Source organism: Scylla paramamosain, chromosome 8, assembly GCF_035594125.1.
Source record: "Scylla paramamosain isolate STU-SP2022 chromosome 8, ASM3559412v1, whole genome shotgun sequence".
Taxonomy (NCBI): domain Eukaryota; kingdom Metazoa; phylum Arthropoda; class Malacostraca; order Decapoda; family Portunidae; genus Scylla; species Scylla paramamosain.
The window spans coordinates 25,192,040-25,216,062 of record NC_087158.1 but is presented as its reverse complement, the minus strand read 5'-3'; the positions used below and the strand labels follow the sequence as shown (position 1 = coordinate 25,216,062).

General features: G+C 43.0%; 1 protein-coding gene across 1 annotated transcript in view; it reads left to right on the top strand.

Annotated features, from left to right (window-relative positions):
* Positions 1-2,225: 2,225 nt before the first annotated feature.
* Positions 2,226-24,023, top strand: part of LOC135103026 (uncharacterized) — a 36,693-nt gene continuing 14,895 nt past the window's right edge. The window contains 1 exon segment of the mRNA XM_064008888.1: positions 2,226-2,320. Within this exon segment, the coding sequence (XP_063864958.1) occupies positions 2,315-2,320 (6 nt within the window). The 5' untranslated portion in view covers positions 2,226-2,314.

Below are 24,023 nucleotides of genomic sequence, written 5' to 3'. Positions count from 1 at the left end.
ACTGAGAAAATTAATATAAAGGAAACTTAAAACAGGAAAGCACTGATAGATAAAGAGGGATAGATAAGATCAGGAAATGCGTAGGAGGGACAAGGGGAAACTTAATAAAACGAAAGCACTGATGGATAAACAGAGACAAACAAGATCAGGAAATGCTTGAGAAAGACTTGGGGTACGTAAAGAAAAATATTAATAGACAGGGAGGGGAAAGCAAGAAAGAGGATAACTCTTGGTATTGTGGGTAGTAAAAAAAATGTATATACAAAAAATAAATAGGAAGGTGCATATTGAAATAAAAGGAAGAGGATTAAAAAGTAAGAAGGAATCAATGTAGGTGACAAAACTCGGTGGAATAAACAAGGAAAGGGAGAGGAAAGAACTTTGGAAGAGGAGTATTAAGACCAAAAAAAACGTATCACTACAGAGACTGCAGGAGGAGGAAACAAATTTATCAGAGGGAAAGAAAAAAAAGACACTGCGTTGTTTGTTTGCCCTGCATCAATAGGACTCGTGTACTGGCGCGGCGCCCCCTGAAAGGCCGTGAATTCTGATGCGATGAGTGAGCCACATTTGTTGTCCAGGCCTTGTAATGGAAAACACACACTGCACAAATAACGCGAGAGAGAGAGAGAGAGAGAGAGAGAGAGAGAGAGAGAGAGAGAGAGAGAGAGAGAGAGAGAGAGAGAGAGAGAGAGAGAGAGAGAGAGAGAGACAGGTAGACAGACAGACAGACAAGACAAAGCTGATCGTCTCAAGATTGTAACTAGGAAAAAATATATACGTACTTTCACAGAACAAAGCTGACACACTGGCTGATAAAGAGAAAGAAAGGACATACCCCGTTCCCCCTCTCTCTCTCTCTCTCTCTCTCTCTCTCTCTCTCTCTCTCTCTCTCTCTCTCTCTCTCTGACACACACATACACATTCCAAGTACAATGACACAAAAGAAACACGCGAAAATCAAATAATAAAAAGAATAAAACAACCATTAAGCCATAAAAAATATAAAAAAAAAACAGAAAAAAAATAAAAGAAAAATAAGAGAAGCTACGTACAAGAAGCCATCAGCCTTACACGTGGCAGTCTCTGTCAAGCACGTCCAAATACAGTTATCAGACACACAGACAGACAGACGGACAGAGGAGGAGCAGGTGCTTGCTGAATGACCTCTCATTCCCTTGTCTTCTTCCCCCTCCTCCTCCCCTCCTCCTCCTCCTCCTCCTCCTCCTCCTCCTCCTCCTCCTCCTCCTCCTCTTCGGACAAGACAGCCTCCCGTGTGCTAGCGTGTGGCCTACGTAAGTATTTTCTTTTTTTTTTATTTTCAAGGTTTCTTCATAAACTCGATTAGCTGTTCACTCTTATGGGGAATTATTATCATCCGGTAAGAATGCAGAGAGAACAACGACCTACATATTTTGTGCGTGTGTCTATATGAGAGAGAGAGAGAGAGAGAGAGAGAGAGAGAGAGAGAGAGAGAGAGAGAGAGAGAGAGAGAGAGAGAGAGAGAGAGAGAGAGTATTTTTTTGTCATAAATTTCTTAACTTTCATATATGTCTGCTGAAATATGTGTGTTTGTTTGTTTGTGTGCATATGTATGTGTGTGTGTGTGTGTGTGTGTGTGTGTGTGTGTGTGCGCGCATTTGCGCGCGTGCGTGTTCGTGCGTGTCAGCATGAGACGCTAATACAACTTGTCCACAGTTCCAAACACACACACACACACACACACACACACACACACACACACACACACACACCGTTCCTTCCTAATACTTTAAGTCCTCCCCTGCACCTCACTTCACGCCTCCCTTCCATCACCTCCCTCTCAATCACCCTAGGCGGAGGCCACAAGTAAGAGTGGGAAAAGCCTCAGAGGTTGGGTCAATGGGCGGAGGTGTCTGGAGCGCCCTGGAGCCCTTTCACTACTGTCCCCTCCCCAAGCCCCGCCCCTCCCGCTCTCAAGTCACACGCGGTTGCCAACTCTCCAGAAGCTCATTTTCCATACCTCACGTCAATATCCGGTCATTAATATAATCACTAATACCCACAAGTTATCCCTTACCTTTTAAACTACAAGGATTTCGAAATAACTTTAAGGTTTGCTGGGATAGGAAAGCGGCTTGTCTTGTCTTGGGAGGGGTGAGTGGTGGAGGGGGGCGATCAGGGTCTTCGGGGTGAGTGGCGGCACGGTTGAACTTGACACTACCCCGGCGGTGCCATGGACCGGGCGAGGACGACGAGACCGCAAGTATATAAGAGAGAAAGGCATCCAGGTCGACTTCAGTCCTTTTCTGCCCTCCTCTCCTCCATCATGAGGATGCAGGTACTGTGCTGTGGCTCTCATCCTCCTGCGTGTGTTCTGTGTGCTGTGTGGTGGTGGTGGTGGTGGTGGTGGTAGCTGGAAAATGTTACGAGCCTCTTTGTTGCGTCCTCAGTGCAATCTCCTGCTGGTAACTTGGTGCTGGCGTCGTTTTCTTTGAGCCAGGATAATACTGAGCTTAGTGAGTCCAGTGGCATATATACAAGCACTGGTTACACGTGGCTAGGCTAGATTGTGCTCCTTGCCTTGCCTTTCTCTCCCTGCCTGTCTCTGAGTCCCTGCTTGCCCGGCTCTTCTGTTTTCCTTTGTTTCCATCTCGACCTGTTTACTTCTCTGCTTCAGTTCGATTTTATATTCATCTTACTTCTGTTTTGTTCGTCTGGTCTGTGTGTTTGTCTACCTCTCTCTCTCTCTCTCTCTCTCTCTCTCTCTCTCTCTCTCTCTCTCTCTCTCTCTCTCTCTCTCTCTCTCTCTCTCTCTCTCTCTCTCTCTCTCTCTCTTACCTGTTCTCGTAATCCACGTTCCTATCTCCGTTTGCCACTCCGTCGGTTTCGCTTGGGGCATCGTTCACTGTAATTTCTCTTATCTCCCCTTCCTTATCCTCTCACCTTTGTTCCTAAGAGATAGGTCTGATGCTCTCTCTCTCTCTCTCTCTCTCTCTCTCTCTCTCTCTCTCTCTCTCTCTCTCTCTCTCTCTCTCTGGCTCTTGCTTTCGCTCTCGCTCTTGCTTTCGCTCTCGGTTTCTCTCTCTTCAGCGTTTTCTTTCATTTTAATTCCATCAGGTTATGAAACTCAGGAAGCACGTCTATTATACTCACATTGTAATTATAAGAGCTTCTGGATTTCGGCCGGAATTCAATTATATTACCTGCCTTCTTTCGAGATATGAAAAAGGCGGCATGATCGTATTTTTTTTACGTGCTCGCCTGAAGCCTTTCGAGCATTGGCGTTAATAGGCGGGGTGGGGTTCAAATACGAGAGGACTTAACTTATTCACTGGCCGACTCTCTCATACAAAGTTCCGTGTTCAGGAGGAGTGTGTATGAAAGAGTGTACTGGTGTGATGTTCGATCTGTTTTTTTTTTTTTTTTTTGTTGTTGTTAACCACGTTCTTGTTCTTCTTTTCTCTCTCTCTCTCTCTCTTTTTTTTTTTGCCTGTGTGGTTCTGTTGGCTGTACGTATCTTCTTCGTCTATATATATATATATATATATATATATATATATATATATATATATATATATATATATATATATATATATATATATATATATATATATATATATATATATATATATATATATATATATATATATATAATTTTTTTTTCTTTTTTTTTGCTTCTCGTTCTTGTTGAACTTGATTTTTTCTTGTTTTTTCTTTCTTGTTTTCCGTTCTCTTTTTTTGTTCTCTTTTCTACTTTATCCTTTTTCTCCTCCATGTTTGTTTTCCCTCTATTTCTATTTTTTTGTCAGAATCCTTCTTCTTTTCCTCCTCCTCCTCCTCCTCCTCCTCCTGCTCCTCCTGCTCCTCCTCCTCCTCCTCCTCCTCCTCCTCCTCCTCCTCCTCCTCCTAATCCTCTTCCTCCTCCTCCTCCTCCTCTCGTTGTAAATGTTTAGAACTCTCTCCCAGCACATGTAGTAGACAGTAACACAATAGAAACTTTTAAACACAGATTAGACAAGCACCTCGCATTAACCCCTCAAATTACGTACTTCGCTCCTGCATAAATTCTCAACTTTTTTTTTTCTTTTTTTAGAACTACATAGAACAGCATGTTTCTCTTTCAAGCTTTCCTATCACATTATATGACTATTTCTCTCTTTGTGCTTTTTTGTTTTCCTTCCTTGAACCTTGTTGCCCTTTGCCTTCAACTCATACAATCTGTAGTGGTAGCATAGTCACGCAGACAGCCTCAGTAGGGTTGTTGTAGTCTGTTTTCTCCTTTGTGTTCCTTTTGTATTCCTCCTCCTCCTCCTCCTCCTCTCAACATAATTATTTCTCCGCATTTTATTGTTATTTTTTGGTATGTGATTTTTATGATACCTTTTGTTGTTATTATTCCTTACCATAATGATAATGTATATATATATATATATATATATATATATATATATATATATATATATATATATATATATATATATATATATATATATATATATATATATATATATATATATATATATATATATATATATATATATATATATATACAATGATAATAACAATAATAATAATAATAATAATAATAATAATAATAATAATAATAATAATAATAAAAATAACAATATTCATAACAACAGCAATAAACAACCACACTAAGGATGATAATAATCACATATAACATTTTTTTTTGTTTTGTTTTTTAGCTTCAGAGATACACGTTATAAAAATTCCCCACGCGCCGCTGCTCACGCATCTTTCTGGGAATGAAATAAGCCTCAGGAGATATCTCATACAAAATACCACGCAGCCTTACTGACAACACGCTGCACCCTACCTGTGTGTGCTGCTCTGTGTACTATTTTCAGTCAACATCCGTCTCCCTATTGTATTGATGCGGTTTAATCCTTTCCTATCTCCTCTCTTATGAATCTTGCGTAGGAATGTGGTCCTGAGTTCCCCAGATAATACATAGTACAGTATAAACTTTTCAAATTACCTCTAGCAGTCTCATGAATCTTTCCTGCGTGAGGTGTTCAGTTCACTAGATATAAATACGATTGAAATTTTTCTCATCATCTCTACTCGTCGTTTGAGTCTCTCCCGCACAAGACATTCAGTCCGCCAGTTATTACGTAGTACAATTTAAACCTTTCCCATCACCTCCACTAGTCTGTTCAATCTCTCCCGCGCGAAGTCCCATGTTCCCGGCAGCAGCAACATGCGTCCAAACTTGTGTTGATTAAAAATTCTACACCACTCCCTCGTGTACATCCCAGTTACGCCCCTCACCCATCCTCCCTCTGCTCTAGTCTTACGTCACTCTGGTTCAATAACACTCCTGGTAACTTCCGCTTGTTTCTCGAAATATTCAGACCCACGGCCAGAAAGTCCAGCTCAAGTTGTTTATGCGTGGATGGGTGTGACAACAGCGTCCGTCTTCCGGATGAACGAACATCTTTTGTTGTTTATTCTTTCTGTGGATGAGAATTTGTGTACGGTTGACTACGGGAGAGAGAGAGAGAGAGAGAGAGAGAGAGAGAGAGAGAGAGAGAGAGAGAGAGAGAGAGAGAGAGAGAGTTTTAATATCAAAAGACTTAAAGTGTCATGTTGGTTTGGAGGTAAAACAAATATGCAGACACAACATCCTTTAGTTTTTTTCATATTAACTTTCTTCTTCCTCTTCCTCTTCTTCTCCTCCTCCTCCTCCTCCTCCTCCTCCTCCTCCTTCGTGATCGGTGCTCGGGTTACGGTCGTGGCGGGAGAGAGGGAGTGAAGGAGGGAGTGAGGGAGAGGCAACAACTACTTTCACTCTTACTTACCCCATGTCCTCGCCTCCACCCTTCCCTTCCGCTCCTTGCCGTCTCTTTCTCCCCCTCCATACCCACGCGCCGCCACTCTTGCCTCGCTTAATCATAATATTCACGGTGGGTGGAGGCCGCCTCGACCACGACACAAAGGAAGAGACCCTACATTTCATCTACTGAGGCCTCGCGGTTCTCCTCGACAAACGTTTGGAATATTCTTGTTTTGACTCCTGCGAGGGAAAGATTGTATTCACGCAGGGTGGGGAGAGAGAGAGAGAGAGAGAGAGAGAGAGAGAGAGAGAGAGAGAGAGAGAGAGAGAGAGAGAGAGAGAGAGAGAGAGAGATTCCTTTTACTTTCTTCAACTTTTTTTTTGTTTACATATTTGATGATACAACGAAGTCCCCAACATTTTTTTTTCTTTTCCTTCCTATTTTTCTTCCTTATTTCTTTCCTTTCTTGGCGTTAGATTCAGAGTTCGTCTTCATCATTACTACTACTACTGCTGCTACTACTACTACTATTTGTCTTGCCCCATGAACCGTAACCATTCCCTTCCTAACGACTCGATAACCTCTCTCTCTCTCTCTCTCTCTCTCTCTCTCTCTCTCTCTCTCTCTCTCTCTCTCTCTCTCTCTCTCTCTCTCTCTCTCTCTCTGTGTGTGTGTGTGTGTGTGTGTGTGTGTGTGTGTGTGTGTGTGCGTTTGTGGTCGGCAGGGTGTTGCAACTTTCTCGTACCCAGTTACGATATGTTAAACCTTACCTTTCGTGTCCCCAGTGTCTCCATGAGTCAGTCGCGCGCCGCCGAGGCATTAAGCGGTGCAAAAAAAAATGTTTTCTCTATCCCTGCCTGACCTCCTTCCTTCCGCCGCGCCAGCCGTTCTGAGTACCCGCCTTTTGTATCAGAATGTATTTTATATTTTCTGAATTTTCCATCCTTGAACCAAATATGATTTCGTCGAATTTACTATCTTAAAAGATGGGTGGGAAGAGAGGGTGAGGGAGGTGAGGGTGTGAGAGAGGATGAGAGAGAGGATGAGAGAGAGAGAGAGAGAGAGAGAGAGAGAGAGAGAGAGAGAGAGAGAGAGAGAGAGAGAGAGAGAGAGAGGAGATTGATTCAGACATAACAAATAACAAGTGTCCACAATGATGAAACATTTCTATACTAGTGTGTTTAATACTTTGTCACACACACACACACACACACACACACACACACACACACACACACACACACACACACACACACACACACACACACACACACACACACACACACACACACACACACACACAAGCACGCACAGCACACTAGCATAACCACTAGCACCTTACCTCCTCATTTCATCCACTTAACCACTTTACCATGCCCTATATTTACTCCTCCTCTGATGCATGTCCTCCACCATTACCTCCACTCCCCTGTCCACTGTCTCCTCTGTTACCACTTGCTCAGTCTGGTTTATTGGATAACACCTGACCTCTTTCCCACCTCACCTGGCTACCTTGTTACCTGATATGCACATCTGTTGTCTTCCTCAGTCTCCCCCTCTGGCAGCTGACTCACTTTCCCTTTCCCTCTCTCTCTCTCTCTCTCTCTTTCTCTCCCGCTCTCTCTCTCTCTCTTCTTTCCCTTTCTCGTTCCCCCACGCTTGTCTGTCCCCCTCAGTGGCCTAATTTCCTTGCGTGTGAGAATGCAGACACATTTTTTTCCTCTTCTTTTTTTCTTCTTCTTCTTCCTCCTTACTCTCCTTCTCCTTCTCCTCCTTTTCCATCACTGCCTCCTCCTCCTCCTCCTCCACCATCATCTCCTCTGTGGAAATGGAAAGAAAATACTAGTCATGAATTTTAATATCCTCATAAAAATTGTTCATATATGGATGATTTTTTTGTTGAAGTAATCAAAGTTTATGTAAAAGTATGAACTTTATGATTTGCATATGGATGGCATTCAAGTATATTTTTTTCTTCTTTTATTTAAGGGAGTGAAAACGAAAAAAAAAAAAAAAAGAATATTGAACATCGGACTAAGTTAAGAATTTCTGGATGTCTGTTGAGTTTTTAGATTTATTATATCATGACGCAGAACACAACAACGAGAAATCAGAGGAGAAAGCTTTTTCTCATAACTGTTAGTGGAAGGACATACGCCTGCTTATGTTTACGTGATTACATTTCGCCGTATTTTAATAAATACTGAAGTAAAAGAAACGAAAGAAACACGATGACGTACCTCATTCCTTAAAACATGAATTCCTTTGTGGAGTTTTTACTTTCGTATTCCTTTCTTTCTTACACTGTCAGGTTTTTATTTATCTAACAGCGCCACCACCTCCTCTTCTTCCTCTTCCTCCTCCCTCTTTCCTTCTCACCAAGACTTAAGAGCGTCTGACGGTGTGACGAGGAGAGTTTTTGTGTGTCTCGCTGTTCCTTCAGGAGTGGCAAGGTGTGCTCTGCCCCCTCCGCCTCCACTCCCTCCGCCCTCACTCCCCCTCCGCCATCACTCGCTCCTCGCACCACTGTCTGAGAAGTGCTGTGGCCGCCTTTCACTCCGTATCTGTCTTGGCCACCCCCACCCTCACCACACACACACACACACACACACACACACACACACACACACACACACTGTAACTTTACTTTCCACCTCCTTTTCCTCCCACTTTCCTTCTCCATAATGAAGTTTGACTTTAGACCCTTTCCCTTTGAACGTGTGTGCTCTCCTTCGCTCCATTTCCACCCTTGCCTTTCACACCTGTCATTAACCTTCCCGGCGGCAGAAGCTATAGAACCACAGGAATAACAGGAACCACAACAACCCTGCAGCCACAACAACAAAAAGGCGAGAGAGCAGATGGGGGAATATATGAGGAGGAACACAAAGGCCTCCACTCTAGCACCGCCGCCGCGCTCCATGAAGCGGAAAGCACAGTAACCGGAGTCATATAATAAGTATCTTTACGAACTTCCCACCGTGAGCGTCTTTGAGGTGATGGTAGTGGCGGTGGCGGTGGCTGTGGTGGTGGTGGTGGTGGTGGTTCTTCGTCTTATCAAGGGTGTACAGGATAGCGGATGTTTCCTACTGGATTACACGTGGGATCAGGTGAAAGTGAAGGGTCTCGTGGAGTGTCGGTGAGGTGTGGTGCCCTTCTTCCTCTGAGATGGTAATATGTAGCTCCTCGAGATCAGCTTATGGAGGATACATGACCCGACCCGTCCTTTGCACTCTTTGTCTCCTTTCATACCGTACGTTTCCTCCTCCTCTGGGTTAGTAATATATGCATCTCTCCGTAGCTAAGTTATGAAAGGTATTTGCCAAGTCCCGTCTCACCCTCACTGCCTCCTTTACTGAATGCTCCCTCTAGGTCAAGACAGTCTCAGGTTAGCGCATCGTGGTATTTGGCTTGACACTCACCCTAAGTATGTGGGAGGCCTTTGTCTTAGAACTGAACCTAGGCTGATGATGATGGCCTACATACTAAACCAAAGCAGCGTGGGAAACGTGTAGAAACAATGGAAACGGTTACATAAGTTTTAATCCTTACAAAAACTAAAGCAGGGTTGTAATTAAACAGGTGTGGATGTTTTTTTTTCTTCCCTTTGTTGATAGGTGTCCGTTTACAAGTCAGACAGACACAGTAAAACTTACTTCCACTTTATACCTTGTTTACCTCACTTAATTACAGCAAGATTAGAAGAAGAAAAAAACGAGGGTTTTTATTTTCATAGGTGACAGGTAGGCGTTAGATGTGGCGGATGATACAAGAACGTTATCAGCCAAAATTGCTCTCCTGTCAGGTTTTGTGGAATTTAAAGAACAGGTTTTCATCTGACAGAGGAGCGAGGAGTATATGTAAATGATAAGAGAGCAGGCAGTGGGCATGAAGGTATGTAAAGTAGCGGTTGGAGGTGAAGGTCAGGTGAGGTATAGGGATGTCAGGTAGGGATGGGGAGGTTACGACGTGTTTGAACTCCCCAGGGCCCGAGAGGACGTCTGGCATTGGATGGCTGTGAAAGAGGTGAAGGTTTCGGGGTGGTCAGTCAAGTGTGGCAGGACTGGACGATTGTAGTAAAGCAGGCGGGCTAGGGACGTTTGGGTTCTTGGGTCGCTAGACAAGAGACTTATTGAAGGTGGCGAGGAAGGAGGGACGGAGTGAGGGTGGCAGGCGAGAGACACGGAGCGAGGATGGGGAGGAGGGAGGGATGGAGTGAGGGCGGCGAGGCGGGAGGGATTAAGTGAGGGAGGTGGTGCGGTATGTTAATGTTCTGTTCGAGGTGACGGGGTGGAAAAAGGAAGGTTGTTAGGGTGAAAGAGTGACCTAGTGTCTTACTTTCTTGCTGCGTTGTGTCTCCTCCTTGGTTGCGTCTTACTCTTCATCACTCTTGCTTTTTTTTTTTCTCTCTCTCTCATTTATGTCTTCATTGATCTCATTTTCATATCTTATTGTTCATTTTTTTCTTACTTTTTCATTTACCTCATTTTCTTACCTTTCTCCCGTGCAAGTAATTCTTCGCCTCACGTACATATGTATTTTTCTTTATTCTTATTTTTTTCCTTCTCTTATTTTATCTTATGTTACTCCCTTGCTACTAATTCTTCTCAGTTATGTGTTCTTGTTCATTATTTTCATTTCTCTTCTTCGTCTTATCTCATCCTGCTCCCTTGTCGGTAACTGTTCTCCTTTTCAGTTATGTCTTATTCATCATTCTTATCTTTCCTCGTCCCATCTCTTCCCCCTCATCTTCCTTACCTTCTTGAACCAGCGAAAACAGACGGTGGAAACAGCAAGTTTTAAAGGTGGAACGACCATAAATCATTGCCTAACCGCGTCTATCTTAAACTACTTACCTTGAACTATCTAATGTGTCTCCCCTCAGGTAGTACATCTAAACCTGGCATAGATAATAAGGTAAACTCTTGCCCAAGGTGTCTGGTAATAAACCTGTTTTATGTGGACCTTTCTAGATTTTTCTTTTTTTCAGTGTCTAGAGGGAATGTTAATGGTCTTTTACATCATCCAGTGTTAGTGCCCGAAATACTGGGAGCTGATTTCATAAAGTCGACTACATACGAGAGAGAGAGAGAGAGAGAGAGAGAGAGAGAGAGAGAGAGAGAGAGAGAGAGAGAGAGAGAGAGAGAGAGAGAGAGAGAGAGAGAGAGAGAGAGAGAGAGAGAGAAGTGCAATATCAAGTGTTTATGTGGAAAAAATGTCCTCGTCGCTTTGTAGCTTCTAATGAAGTTTTGTAGTCTGCTTTTTTCCTCTTTTTTTTGTCTCAATTTATAATCTGACCTCTGAAAAAAGTGTATCTATTTTTTTTTCTCTCTCTCTCTCTCTATATATATATATGGGTACACAGCTTTCTTGCTTCGCTGTTAGTAGAGAGGAGACTTTTCTCAGACATATCCTTTTCTTTTCCCTTACCTTGCAGTATATTCACTCAACCTTCTGAGGGGACGGCTGCTCTCTCTCTCTCTCTCTCTCTCTCTCTCTCTCTCTCTCTCTCTCTCTCTCTCTCTCTCTCTCTCTCTCTCTCTCTCTCTCTCTCTCTCTCTCTCTGCAATCACGCATGTACACAATCCCTTTATTTTACCTATCTATTTTTTCATCTCAGCCAACATTTTTCCCAAGGCGTTCCCTCACGAATGTCTTTTGTCTGCCGGCGGAGTGTTCTCGCCTGGCTTTGATTCCTGTGTCTTCGCTATTTTGCTTTGTTTCTGAACAGTGGCGTCCGTGTGTGTTCCTCTCTGGTTCCTCTCTGCCTCCTCTCTGATCTCTCGTGCCTCCCTTGGCTTTCTTCCTCACTGTAGCGCCTCGTGTTTGTTCCCTCTCTGCTCCGTTTGCTTACTCTCCTTGCCACTCACTCTTGTTTGATTCATCTCTTCGTTTCCCCCACGTCTGTACCCTCTCTGTTTCTTCGTCTTCTGTCTGTGTCTGTCTTTCTGTCTTTCTCTGTCTGTCTGTCGCTGTGCATGTTTCTCTCTCTCTCTCTCTCTCTCTCTCTCTCTCTCTCTCTCTCTCTCTCTCTCTCTCTCTCTCTCTCTCTCTCTCTCTCTCTCTCTCTCTCTCTCTCTCTCTCTCTCTCTCTCTCTCTCTCTCTCTCTCTCTCTTCCACTCACTCCTTCTTTCCTATCCCTCCCTCCCTCGCTTTTTCCCCCTCGCTTTCTCTCTTTTTCTCGGAATAATGAAGGTAATGGAGAGAGGTGCAGGTGTGAGAGGAACAAACGGGTGACATCGGACACCTGTTATGAAGCTCACGGGAATGAGACTCGAAGTACGGAGGAACGAAAACACGTGGTAAAAAAAAAAAAATAAATAAAAATAAATAAGTAAATAAAGGAAATAATAATAATAATAAATAAATAAAATAAAGTAAAATAAGACATATTAGAACAGAGAACTGGATAGTAATAAAATCTAGTTACTGAAACATGACACGATACAAGAAAAAAAAGAAAGAAAGAAATAGAGAAATGAGGACATGTTTCATAAGGAGAGAAAATATATATATTAAAACAAATGAAAGTAAAAGGAAGTGTCAGAAGAAAAGTATACTTTGTACACATTTTAATTTTTTCCCCCCTCTGTCGTTCGTATATATTAAATTCCTCGGAAAATGTTCTATACGGATGATATAAAAATATTTATATGTTGTGGAAAAGGCTTTGTTCAAATTTACTGCAAAAAGACAATAATTATTTTGAAGTAGCCTCAGTTTTTGAAGTCACTACGAGGTCAAGGCAGAGAGAGAGAGAGAGAGAGAGAGAGAGAGAGAGAGAGAGAGAGAGAGAGAGAGAGAGAGAGAGAGAGAGAGAGAGCAACACCAAACATACAACAAAAAACAAAATAAGAAAAAGGCATAATAGAAAAAAATGAAAACAGGTACTGCCATGAAACTAACAGATGAACTTAATTTCCCAAAACATTAAAGAAAACAGCCTCGTATATCTCTCAGTGGCGCATGTGACCCCACCACCGACATATCTTGAAATCTAGGTTACATTAATACCTTCAGAATCCAATAGTTTTCTTGTGCTTTCTATTCTCGCGTTAGGCAACAACAGTGATAATGTTGCGTCCGCGCTACACCACCAGCACGACACTTACCTCGTTTATCTATTCTTATTGTTCACTCTTGCTTGCTTCCCAAACTCCACCAGTCATGCACACATGCTCAAATTATTTTCTCCCCTTCACTCTTTACCTTTCTTCTTTGCTATTTTAGTTTTCTCCAGTCTTCCTTGATCTTTTCTCCTTCGTTCTTTCTTTCTGTCTCTGTTTGTCTTTTCGTTTTTTTTTTTATCATTTTATCTTTCTTTTATTCTTTCCTTCGGTCTTTCTTTTGTTGAATTTCGGTTTTCTCTTCGTCGTCGTCTTCGTTGTCGTTGTCTTCCTCTTTCTCCTCCTCTCATCCTCTCATCTCTCTCTCTCTCTCTCTCTCTCTCTCTCTCTCTCTCTCTCTCTCTCTCTCTCTCTCTCTCTCTCTCTCTCTCTCTCTCTCTCTCCCTATACACCTCCTCCCGTTACGTAACACGAGTGTATGGAGCAACGACTTCATTAATGCCTGGCAGACTAGATGCCTTCGTCGGAAATATGCAAGGGAACAAAAGATCACAAACGAAAGCGCGATGATGTAACTGAGAGGCGAGGGGGAGCGGGTGAGGGAGGTAAGCAAGGCAAGGCTAGGCTGAAGTGGGAGTCGTTTGTAGTAAAGGGATGGATTTGTGTGCTGTGTAAGTTTGTAAGGTGAAGTATAGACCGTCTGTTTTTTTTTTGTTTTTTTTAGTGTAATTTGTATGGGAGTTGTAAAAATTCAATATTTGTTTGTGATTTAATAGTGTGAGTTTATTTTTTTATGGTCTTTCTAGTGTATAAATTATTGTTTTAATGAGCTTATTAGTTGGTGTTTATCTATTTTATCTTGTTACATTTTTGCAGCATGAGTTTTAGATGAATAGGGGTCTTGCATTTCTCTTTGATTATCATTTTTTTGTGTTGCAATAGTCCTCGGCGAAAAAGAATAATCTTGCATGTCTTATAGATTAACATGTTTCTTTTTGTTGCATGAATTTTAGATGAATAGGGATCTTGCATTTCTTCTAGATTATCAAGTTTGTTGTGTTGCACGAGTCCTCTGTGAAAAAGAACCTTGCATGTCTCTTAAGTCATCACGAAATGAGTCCTCGGAAATCTCCCTACGATAATCATGAAAATAAGAAGTCGCTCTTTTGTGAGTTAGTTTGCGCGACTCATGTTACGAAATAATAAATGAAAGGAAATAATTAGCTGCATGTTTCCCGCGATAGATTTCCATGATAATCGTGACCTGCAGACAATCCAAAAGTGACCCCTTATCAATGGAGCTGACCTGTGACCTGATGCCTGCTGCGGGTCACTTTGAATAATGCGACCCACGGCTTGGGCGTGAGGTGACCCGAGGGCGGTGACCCGTGCAGGGAGGGAGGGGGTGTGCATCCACCAAGCCTGGCAGTCTTCCAGATTACCCTCACCACCTACACTACCTCTCCCACCTCCACTTCCACATCCACGAACTTTGCCTTCGTTCTTACCACCTCCACCCTGAGTCCCACGCCCATTTATTTTACGTTACGGCCACTTCCACTACTACTTTCACTACTACTACTACTACTACTACCACCATCATCACCACCCTCTCCTTCACCGCTACAACAACGACAATAGCAACACCGCAGATACTCGGGTGCGTTTCTCACAATTTCCTTCACTAATAACAAATGCAAAGTACCGCCTGATTCACGTCGTCCCAAATTAAATTATTGCTTGAGTACGTCACGGTTTGCATATTTTGCCGAGCTTATCTACGTTATTTACTTACTGGTGCCCTGTGTGCTGGAGGGAGGGCAGGAATGGCGAAGGAATGTGTAAGAAGAGGAGGAGAGAAGATGGAGAGAGTAAAGGAAGAAACATTTAATAGAGAGAAAGGGAGGTGAAAAAAATTATATGGAGGCAAAAAGAGAGACACTGAAAAGACGAAGCTGCACACACACACACACACACACACACACACACACACACACACACACACACACACACACACACACACACACACACACACACACACATTCACTCGGTAATCAACGTAAACACCCCGCCACATGTGCAAAAAAAGAAAAAAAAAGGAAAAGAAAAAATTGAAATAAACGAACCACCACGACAGACTCCTCTCAGCCGTTCATTCTTTTCATCTCAGCCATGCGCCGACAAACGCATAATAAGTGTGTATCTAATTGAGTCCTTTATTACACGCACCGCACACAGCCACGCCCACCGCTCTAATCCCCACTATTAGGTTCAATGAGTGGGTTGCTCAGCCGGCCAGGTACAGACACGAACCAGACTTTGTATTTTGTTCCTCTCTTTTGTTGAGCGATGTACCTGCGTCATGACTATTAGTGGGAGGACGCGGTACACGTGTTTCACTCATCTGCGCTTGACGGGAGGGAAGAGATACAGAGGGGAGGAGGGGGAAGAGTGGGGCAGGTAAGAAGATATCGCCTTGGGTAGGGAGGAAAGGGAGAGAAGAGATGTACATTTTTAGTTTGACTGGAGGGAGGCAAGAAGTGTTACCTACCGTAGGGGAGGGAGGGAAGCAGGAAGGTAGTGAGGTCGGGAGCAGAAGGAGTAGGCCTGAAGAGGTTATTGGCCTTGTTTGAGGAGGAAGGGTAAGGTTAAAGGTAAGGCTGGGGAGACATACGGTAAGCGGATTACACGGTGGCTTCATCCAGGCCTCGCCGCGGCTCACCTTAGCATCTCGGCCTTTGCTGTACGTGTGAGTCAATACAGCTTAGGCCAGATCAAAGAGCCTATGAGATCTTCCAAGTTTCCGCGGTTGCTCCTTCTCTTTAGCTTCCCGAGGCAAAGTGATATGATGGATATAAATTGTGAAGCAGTAAGAGTTGATTAGCAGCTCATCTAAATTTCTGGGTTGTGTTTACTACCTTCTACACTCATTCACTGTACACTCCCCCTTTTAACTTTCAGAGTAAAAGAAAACGACAGGCTGGGTATATATTGTGGAGTAGTAAGAGTTATAATTATCACCAATTAAATTCTCTTGGCTGTATTCCTTCTTCTCCCCCTTCATTCACTGTATTCCAGATCGTTTTTCCTACTAATATTAGCTTTTCTCTTATCCTGTTACAATGTTTAGTGTCCATTTTCCGTCTATCCCTTCACGAAGACTTCCCTTTCACTGAGCTACATCCACAACACCTTCCTTTCATTTACTGCACACTCACGATGACCCCACTCTAATTTCACACCTTTGTAATCTGGCTCAATCTCGCATGTCTCTTTCTGTGCATGAGAATAAATGTACCAGGTTTCCTACAATCCTGCTCGTGTTTGGTGTGTAAGCCCGACCGCCCCTCTCAGCAGCTAGACGTGAAACTAGACCTTGAGATTCGCAGCCGAACGATCTCTGTTACTGGAAGGTAGAGGGGAAGCAATAAAAGCGGAGATTCAGTTAAGGGAAGGGAGAGGCATGGAGGAAATAGAGACTTAGGCTTCGGGAAAGTTTGTTACGCAGAAGGGAGGCGATGAGGAACGTGGGTGTTTGGCTCACTGGGAAGTAAACAGAAGAATGAATGTTTGGAAAGATAACGAATGGAAAAGAAAAAAAAAAAAGAAAAAGAAATCGAGAAAAAATAGAAGAATGTGAGAAAATATATATTATTATCGTATCTTTATTATTACCATCAGTATCCTGTATGTTTTTATTCTTTATTCTGCATTATTTTATGTTCACTTCTCTTATCACTTAATTTTTTACTTATTTTTATTATTATTATTATTTTTTTTTATTTATTTTTTTTTATGATCGCTAAAGAGCACACACGCCCGACATTTTCGTCACTTGCTCTTTACCTCACCTTCTTTATTTGTCGAATCATTTACTTTCATGAATATTTTGCCCCATGATTCCCCACAGCGATCCCTGTACTTGTGACGTAACAGCCGGGTGAGTCTTGGCTTGCATAAAAGATGTAGTAGTGTTCTCTGCGTATATACGACTGGCTTGGGTATAATAGACAATCTCTCTCTCTCTCTCTCTACTCTCTCTCTCTCTTATCTACCCTGTTGTCAAAGTGATTTGTTCGGGATGTCCAGATATTTTCCCCGCCAGTCCGCAACACACATCTGCCACCTTTCTCCTCGGTCTATCTGTCTGTGGCCTTGTGGTTTCACGCACATGTGACTCTCAAGTCCTCTCAACATTTGTCACCAGATTCATAGACGTGTCAAAACCCAACTTCCCTCCCCCTAACCCTTGTCTGCACAACTCCCTCCACACACCTGTCGCACCTCCATACCTCCACACAGTCCGCAGTGAACCTTATAAACCACAAGACACTAACCTGAATAATCATTACGTAACAAACAAGGACACTATGTAGTCCATGCACAGATCGTGACGTAACTCCTCCAGTTAGTGCATGAAGTGGCTGCCAGTGACATAAAAAATGAACTTCACTGCATGGACTTTTATGCGAACGAGAAAAAGTGACCCGAACATAACCTCGATAAAACTGGTCGAGTCTCACCTGGGGGGAGAGGGGGGGGACAGGAGGGGGGACGAACGCCTCGTGACTGAGTGAGCTACCAATGACTTGCTTATCTTACCTATACAGCAAGAACGGACCCTGAGCATACCAACACACTGCATTTATTCTCCTCATACTCTCACAGCCTGCCGTAACTCAGCCATTAGACAAGTTACTCAATAATATACATCATCGGGCGCTTCACTTTCACTAGCACGTAAGAACCCAAGTGATCTGAGTGTAAGTAGCCTTGGTCATGACGGGTGATTAGCGCCTTCAATAGGACAAGTTGTGTTTAGTGCGCATGTTACCTGGCAGTCCCCTGAGGCACGAATTAGTCCACCGGCCCACCTGTCGAACCATCAGTTGAGAAGATGAAGGTCCCATAAACAGGTTCTTCATTTCCTCTCCTCCTCCTCTCTCCTCCCCTTACCCTCCTTTCTCCCGCTCCTCCCTTCAGCCTCAGCCTCCTCGTCTCGCTCAGCCTCACGGACGATTGAGGAAAAAACGCGTGTAAGAAATTGTAAGAATACTTTCGCTACCGAATGAGAGAGAGAGAGAGAGAGAGAGAGAGAGAGAGAGAGAGAGAGAGAGAGAGAGAGAGAGAGAGAGAGAGAGAGAGTATGAGTTATGGATGCATTATCGTGGAAAAAGAGGAAATATGATCTCGATACTTTGTCCCTGAAAGTAAAAGATAAACAAAGAAGTTAATGATAAGAATGAATGATGTGGCGGGGAGCGCAGATATATGTGTGTGTGTGTGTGTGTGTGTGTGTGTGTGTGTGTGACGAGCAGCAGGAGAAATAAGATAAAAACAAAGAGCTATTGGAGAGGAAAAGAGAAATAAAAAAAAAACAATAAATAGGAGAAGTGGGAGAAAGCGATAACAAGATTGATAGGTTGAAGGACACAGATGTCAAGAGAGAGAGAGAGAGAGAGAGAGAGAGAGAGAGAGAGAGAGAGAGAAAGAGAGAGAGAGAGAGAGAGAGAGAGAGAGAGAGAGCCATGCTCAAGTAGATACACAAGAAACTAGTAGGTAAATAAAGAAAACGGGAATAGTAGGAGGCACTTAAGTATATGTGCAAGTACCTGAAAAGTTTGGAATATTTGCTGGCACACACTAAGACAAGCAGGAAGGTGCTACCCTTGTTTGTTCACTTGTTTGTTCGCTCCCAAGTACTTGTTCTCTTCACCTCCCCTCCCCACCTCCTTCAGCTTCACCTGTTTTTCCCTCCTCCTCCTCCTCCTCCTCCTCCTGTCGCGGCGGTGACCCTGAAGGCGTGTCTTGTCAAGAATAGACCGAGCGGATGTCAGTCTGTCTTCACGCTCCATTTCCCTGCCTTGTCTTCTCCTTTTTTTTTTTTATTTCCATTTTTTATTTATTTTTCTTTTATTTTACAATTTCACCCACTCACACTGAATGGAGCAATTTCATCCCTAACTTTCCTCTAACTTGTTGAGGCATTTTGGTTCTCTATGTCTCTGTCTCTCTCACTCTCTCTCTCTCTCTCTCTCTCTCTCTCTCTCTCTCTCTCTCTCTCTCTCTGTTTATTTTTATTTCTCCATCTAATTTCAGGCGAATTTCACATTTTTTTTTCTTACTACTTTTCTCTCCTTTGTTTTCTGTTTTTCTCTTCATCCATTTCGCCTTAAGAAGTTTTCATCCCTTCCATCCAAACTCTCTCTCTCTCTCTCTCTCTCTCTCTCTCTCTCTCTCTCTCTCTCTCTCTCTCTCTCTCTCCTCATCTCTCCTCTCTCTCTCTCTCTCACTTATTTTTTATGATCTTTCCTCTTCTTTATACTTTAATCCTCTTCCTATGAACTTAAGTCTCTTCTTTTCCTAACCCTTCTCCTCACCTTCCTCCTCTAACCGGTGCAGTACAAAATTAAATCTTCCTCAGCCTCTAGCAGTAATTTTTCATCATAAAGAACTCTTGTCTCTTATAAAAAGCATAAAATCTGAGCTTGTCACGAGGCAATATATTTGAACCGGAGGGAGGTAGTTAATAGCAGGGAGAGGAAGAGGAGGAGGAAGAGGAGGAGAGATAAGAAGAGAATGAGAAGGAGGAGGGGTAGAAGTTCATATGGCTCAGATATATTTTCCCATACTATATCATATGCAAAAGGAAGTCTCCTTTACCTAACAATAGAGAAAACGATGACAATATTGGCAGGAAAATAGATAATGAAGTGCATGAGTGGAGAAGCTTTCAATAGGGTGGCTAGCAGAGAGAGAGAGAGGAGAGAGAGAGAGAGAGAGAGAGGAGAGAGAGAGAGTAGAGACGAGAGAGAGAGAGAGAGAGACAGAGAGAGAGAGAGAGAGAGAGTGTGTAATTTACTAGGAGGGCGGGCCGTGCTTAGCTGACCCCCAACATTACGTTCTCTTATTTCTGTCGTGTGAAAGTCTCTCTCAAGGTTACATTCACCACCGTCCTGTTTTTGTTTATCTCCTTTTTTTTTTTTTTTTGCCTTTTTATTACTCCTCCTCCTCCTCCTCCTCCTCCTCCTCCTCCTCTTCCCCCTCGTCCCCTAGTCCCCGTTTTTCTATTTTTATCAAATCCGTTGTTTTTCCGCCATTTCTTTTTCATGCCCGCTCCTCCTTATCCTCCTCTTCCTCTTCCTCCCAGTTTCTTTTTGGTATAGTTTTCTTATTCTTGGTATTCTTGTTCTTGACCACGCCTGTTCTTCTTAAGCGTTCTGTTCTTTTTTGTTCTTGTTCGTTTTCTTTTGATCTTTTGCGTTGTCATTGTTGCCATAGTAATTCTAGGAAAAGTAGTAGTAGTTGTAGTAGTAGTAGCAACAGTAATAGTAAAGATAATGGTGGTTGATGATAGCGTTACGTGTCATCATCATCATCATCATCATCATCATCATCATCATCATCATCATCATCAACAGCAGCAGCAAGAGAAAGAAAATCACTGGGATATACGTAAGATTCCTCAGATACTGTCGCTCTTCCTCTTCCTCCACCGTTATCCGCGCTCTCTCTTCTCCACTTCCCCTCTTTTTGCATGTCTGGAAGGATTCTTTGCTGCACGTGATAAACGAGCAATATTATTCTTTTTCATCTCTCTTCCCACTCCATATTTACCCAGAATTCCTTCCGTCCGGTGTTACTCGTATGTTGGCGTGGATCCAGACAACCACATATTTTGCTGATTACATCAATTTTTGCTGTTGTTATCTTATCTTTGTGTCATCTCTTAGTGTGTCCGTGTTTATCTGCTGACTGTAGTAATTCTCTTTTAGCTTGTTTTCTTTATTATTTTCTTCTTTCGTTTCTAATTACTGTGATTTTGTCATTCACGTAGCCATTTTTAAACGCTATATTTCCTCACTAGAACTAATCACTGAGGTTACTAGTTAAGTTCCCACGATATTATTTTCCACTGATGAGGCCGAATCTTTGCTAAACTATCACCAAAATCATAAAGACGTATTAGGAAAAACCCCAATAACTTTCACTTATCACTAAATTCACGAAAAACCTTACTGGAAAAAAAAAAATCCAAATAAACTTCCGCTTGAGGTGTTGAAAGGAACTAGAGACAAGACGCTGTTTAAGAATACAGACACTCGAGTGACAAGGAGAAGATAGGCGGATGAGTACAGAACAGTTAAGCGGAGCGTCCGTCGATGCTACTGTCAATTCTAATTGCCGTTCAGAGGAAAGAGAGTCGCTTTGAAGGCCGAGGTGAGGAGGTGGAGTTGCGTGTGATGGCAGGAAACGCTTTGTCGTGAAGGAAGCTCGTCATTTGTGTCTTTGTGTGACATGTGTTTGATTCTGGACCCGTAAATAGAGGTGATATTATTAGGATTTTATTTTATACTTATTACAGTCATTATCATTACTGTTACTTTCTTTCATTGTTACTACTAGTACTACTACTACTACTACTACTACTACTACTACTACTACTGCCACCACCACACTTCCAAAATTGTATACACGTTCTGCATTGTTTCAGGAATTCAGCCAATTTCAATTTCAATCTTGACCAAAAACAACATTTTCCTTAGAGGGGGAAGCTAGGATGCAGAAATGTAAGGAAAGGAAGTATGGGTGAAGGAAAAGAGAAATGGAATGTAAAAGCAGAAGGGCACTTGAAGAGAGAGAGAGAGAGAGAGAGAGAGAGAGAGAGAGAGAGAGAGAGAGAGAGAGAGAGAGGAGAGAGAGAGAGAGAGGGAGACAGACAGAGAGAGAGACAGACAGAGAGAACTGAGGAGTAGAAACAGCTGGAGTTGGAGGCAAACATTGTATAAAGAAACACTCACAGTTGGAGACAAACACTGAGTGACTAGAAACAGCATCGGTAAACAGGAGGGAGGAACAGTACGTGGTACGGACCAGGTGGGGAGGAGAGAAGAGCAGACGTTGGGAAGCCTAATGAGAGTGGTTATGAGAGCAGGGAGATAGACAAGGAGAATGAAATGGGGCAGGAGCGAAAGGAGAGTTAGGTTGGAAGGAGTAGGAAAGGATTGTGGACAAGGAGATGGGAAAAGGAAGGGAGGCAGGAAAGGCAGGATGGGAAGGACGTAACAGCCAGTGTGAGTCAAAACAGATAGTGGGAGAAAGGCTTCATAATTGTTAGGGAAGGGGAACGAAGAGAGAGGGGAAAGACAGAGGCAAATGTAATGGAGAGAGAGAAATAAAATATAGTGACACAAAGGGGAGAGAAATGATATGAAAGAGACAACATTGTAACACACACACACACACACACACACACACACACACACACACACACACACACACACACACACACACACACACACACACACACGGGAAAGTTAAACCTAAAAGCAAATCCTCATTCAAGATAAACACGTGGAAATAACATTGATGAAAAAAAGTGAAATAAAAAAAAGGGAAAACGATAAAAGTAATAGCGGCGTAAAACTTAAAGTCACGACCTTATTGTGGAGGGAATCGAGGCTGTGTGGTGGTGGGCGGGCTAGGCCGAGTTTTTTTCCACGAGGTAGTTGAAGTTGAAAGGTGCTGGAGGGAGGAGGGCAAGTGAGAGGTTGCAGGTGAGAGAGAGAGGATTAGACAGGTTGTGAGGGCGGTGGGAGAGAGAGAGAGAGAGAGAGAGAGAGAGAGAGAGAGAGAGAGAGAGAGAGAGAGAAGGAGAGAGAGAGAGAGAGAGAGAGAGAAACCTACATTCACATGCATACACGTACATGCCTACAAGTTTAAAATGAATGGTGGAGCTTGGCAGATGTTTGCTTCGTCATGCTTCGAGGGATGTATTCAAGACGAGTGAGGAGGAGCAGTGACTAGCATGCAAAGCCAAACCCAGACAAAAAAATAAACCAGCATTAACCAGTTAGGCATATGACAAAGACTCGCAGGGACATCTCATTGTGTTTTCACGGCTAATCACACACATTGGAGGTAAAGATGTGAAAAAAAGGATGACCAGTACCTCTGAGGATCCCATCGTGGCCTGGAAATAAAAGATCACTGGTCGGGGTATTTATGTTCCTGCGACAGGGTCAGTGTCCGGGGCCAGCACAAGGCGAGGCAGAATTGGTGTCGATCCTGATAAGTCCGACTATTTATGCTGCACGTACGCTGGTAGGCTCGCTCTCCTTCTGTGTCAAGGTGAGGGGTCTTAGAAAGGATTTTTATTATGGATACTGGTTTTTATTGCGAGTGGATGTTAATGTAAGCTACAAGTTACGCCTTTTGTGTTATTAATAGCTGAAGAATTTGTAGTAGTGTGTCACTGAATGCAAATCAAAGAGCCACCTGGTTCTGTTAGGATTATTTGTGGCTATTTTTTTTTTTTCTTCTCTCTACCCAACGGAGTGACTTCTGCCTGGTGACCAGTGATAATGGTGGACGTTCACTTTCACTGCGTGTCTCCTGCCCGAGATTGCCGCCACTGTTTGTAAGCTAGCGCGCGCGCGCGTGTGTGCGTGCGTGTGTGTGTGTGTGTGTGTGTGTGTGTGTGTGTGTGTGTGTGTGTGTGTGTGTGTGTGTGTGTGTCTGTGTGTGTGTGTGTGTGTGTGTGTGTTGTGTGTGTGTCTGTGTGTGTGTGTGTGTGTGTGTGTGTGTGTGTGTGTGTGTGTGTCAGTAGTGTTTCCACGAGTGTTAATTTTTCTACTTATACCCATTTTCATGTAATTGCATTATTGCATTTGCTCTACACACACACACACACACACACACACACACACACACACACACACACACACACACACACACACACACACACACACACACACACAATAAATATTCTCTAAGATAAAGTAACATAACGATGTTCATTAATTTAACACGCTTGAGCACGCTAAGAGAGAGAGAGAGAGAGAGAGAGAGAGAGAGAGAGAGAGAGAGAGAGAGAGAGAGAGAGAGAGAGAGAGAGAGAGAGAGAGAGAGAGAGAGAGAGAGAGAGAGAGAGAGAGAGAGAGAGAGAGAGAGAGAGAGAGAGAGGGGAAAAAGATCAAATGAAGAATTATAATTATTTGATGGATTCCGAGGAACCAACATTTAATCATTTTATGAATCAGTACAGAAAAAAGAAAAATACTTTACACACACACACACACACACACACACACACACACACACACACACACACACACACACACACACAGACACACACACACGTCAATTTATTTCACATTTCAGCCCAATAGAAGA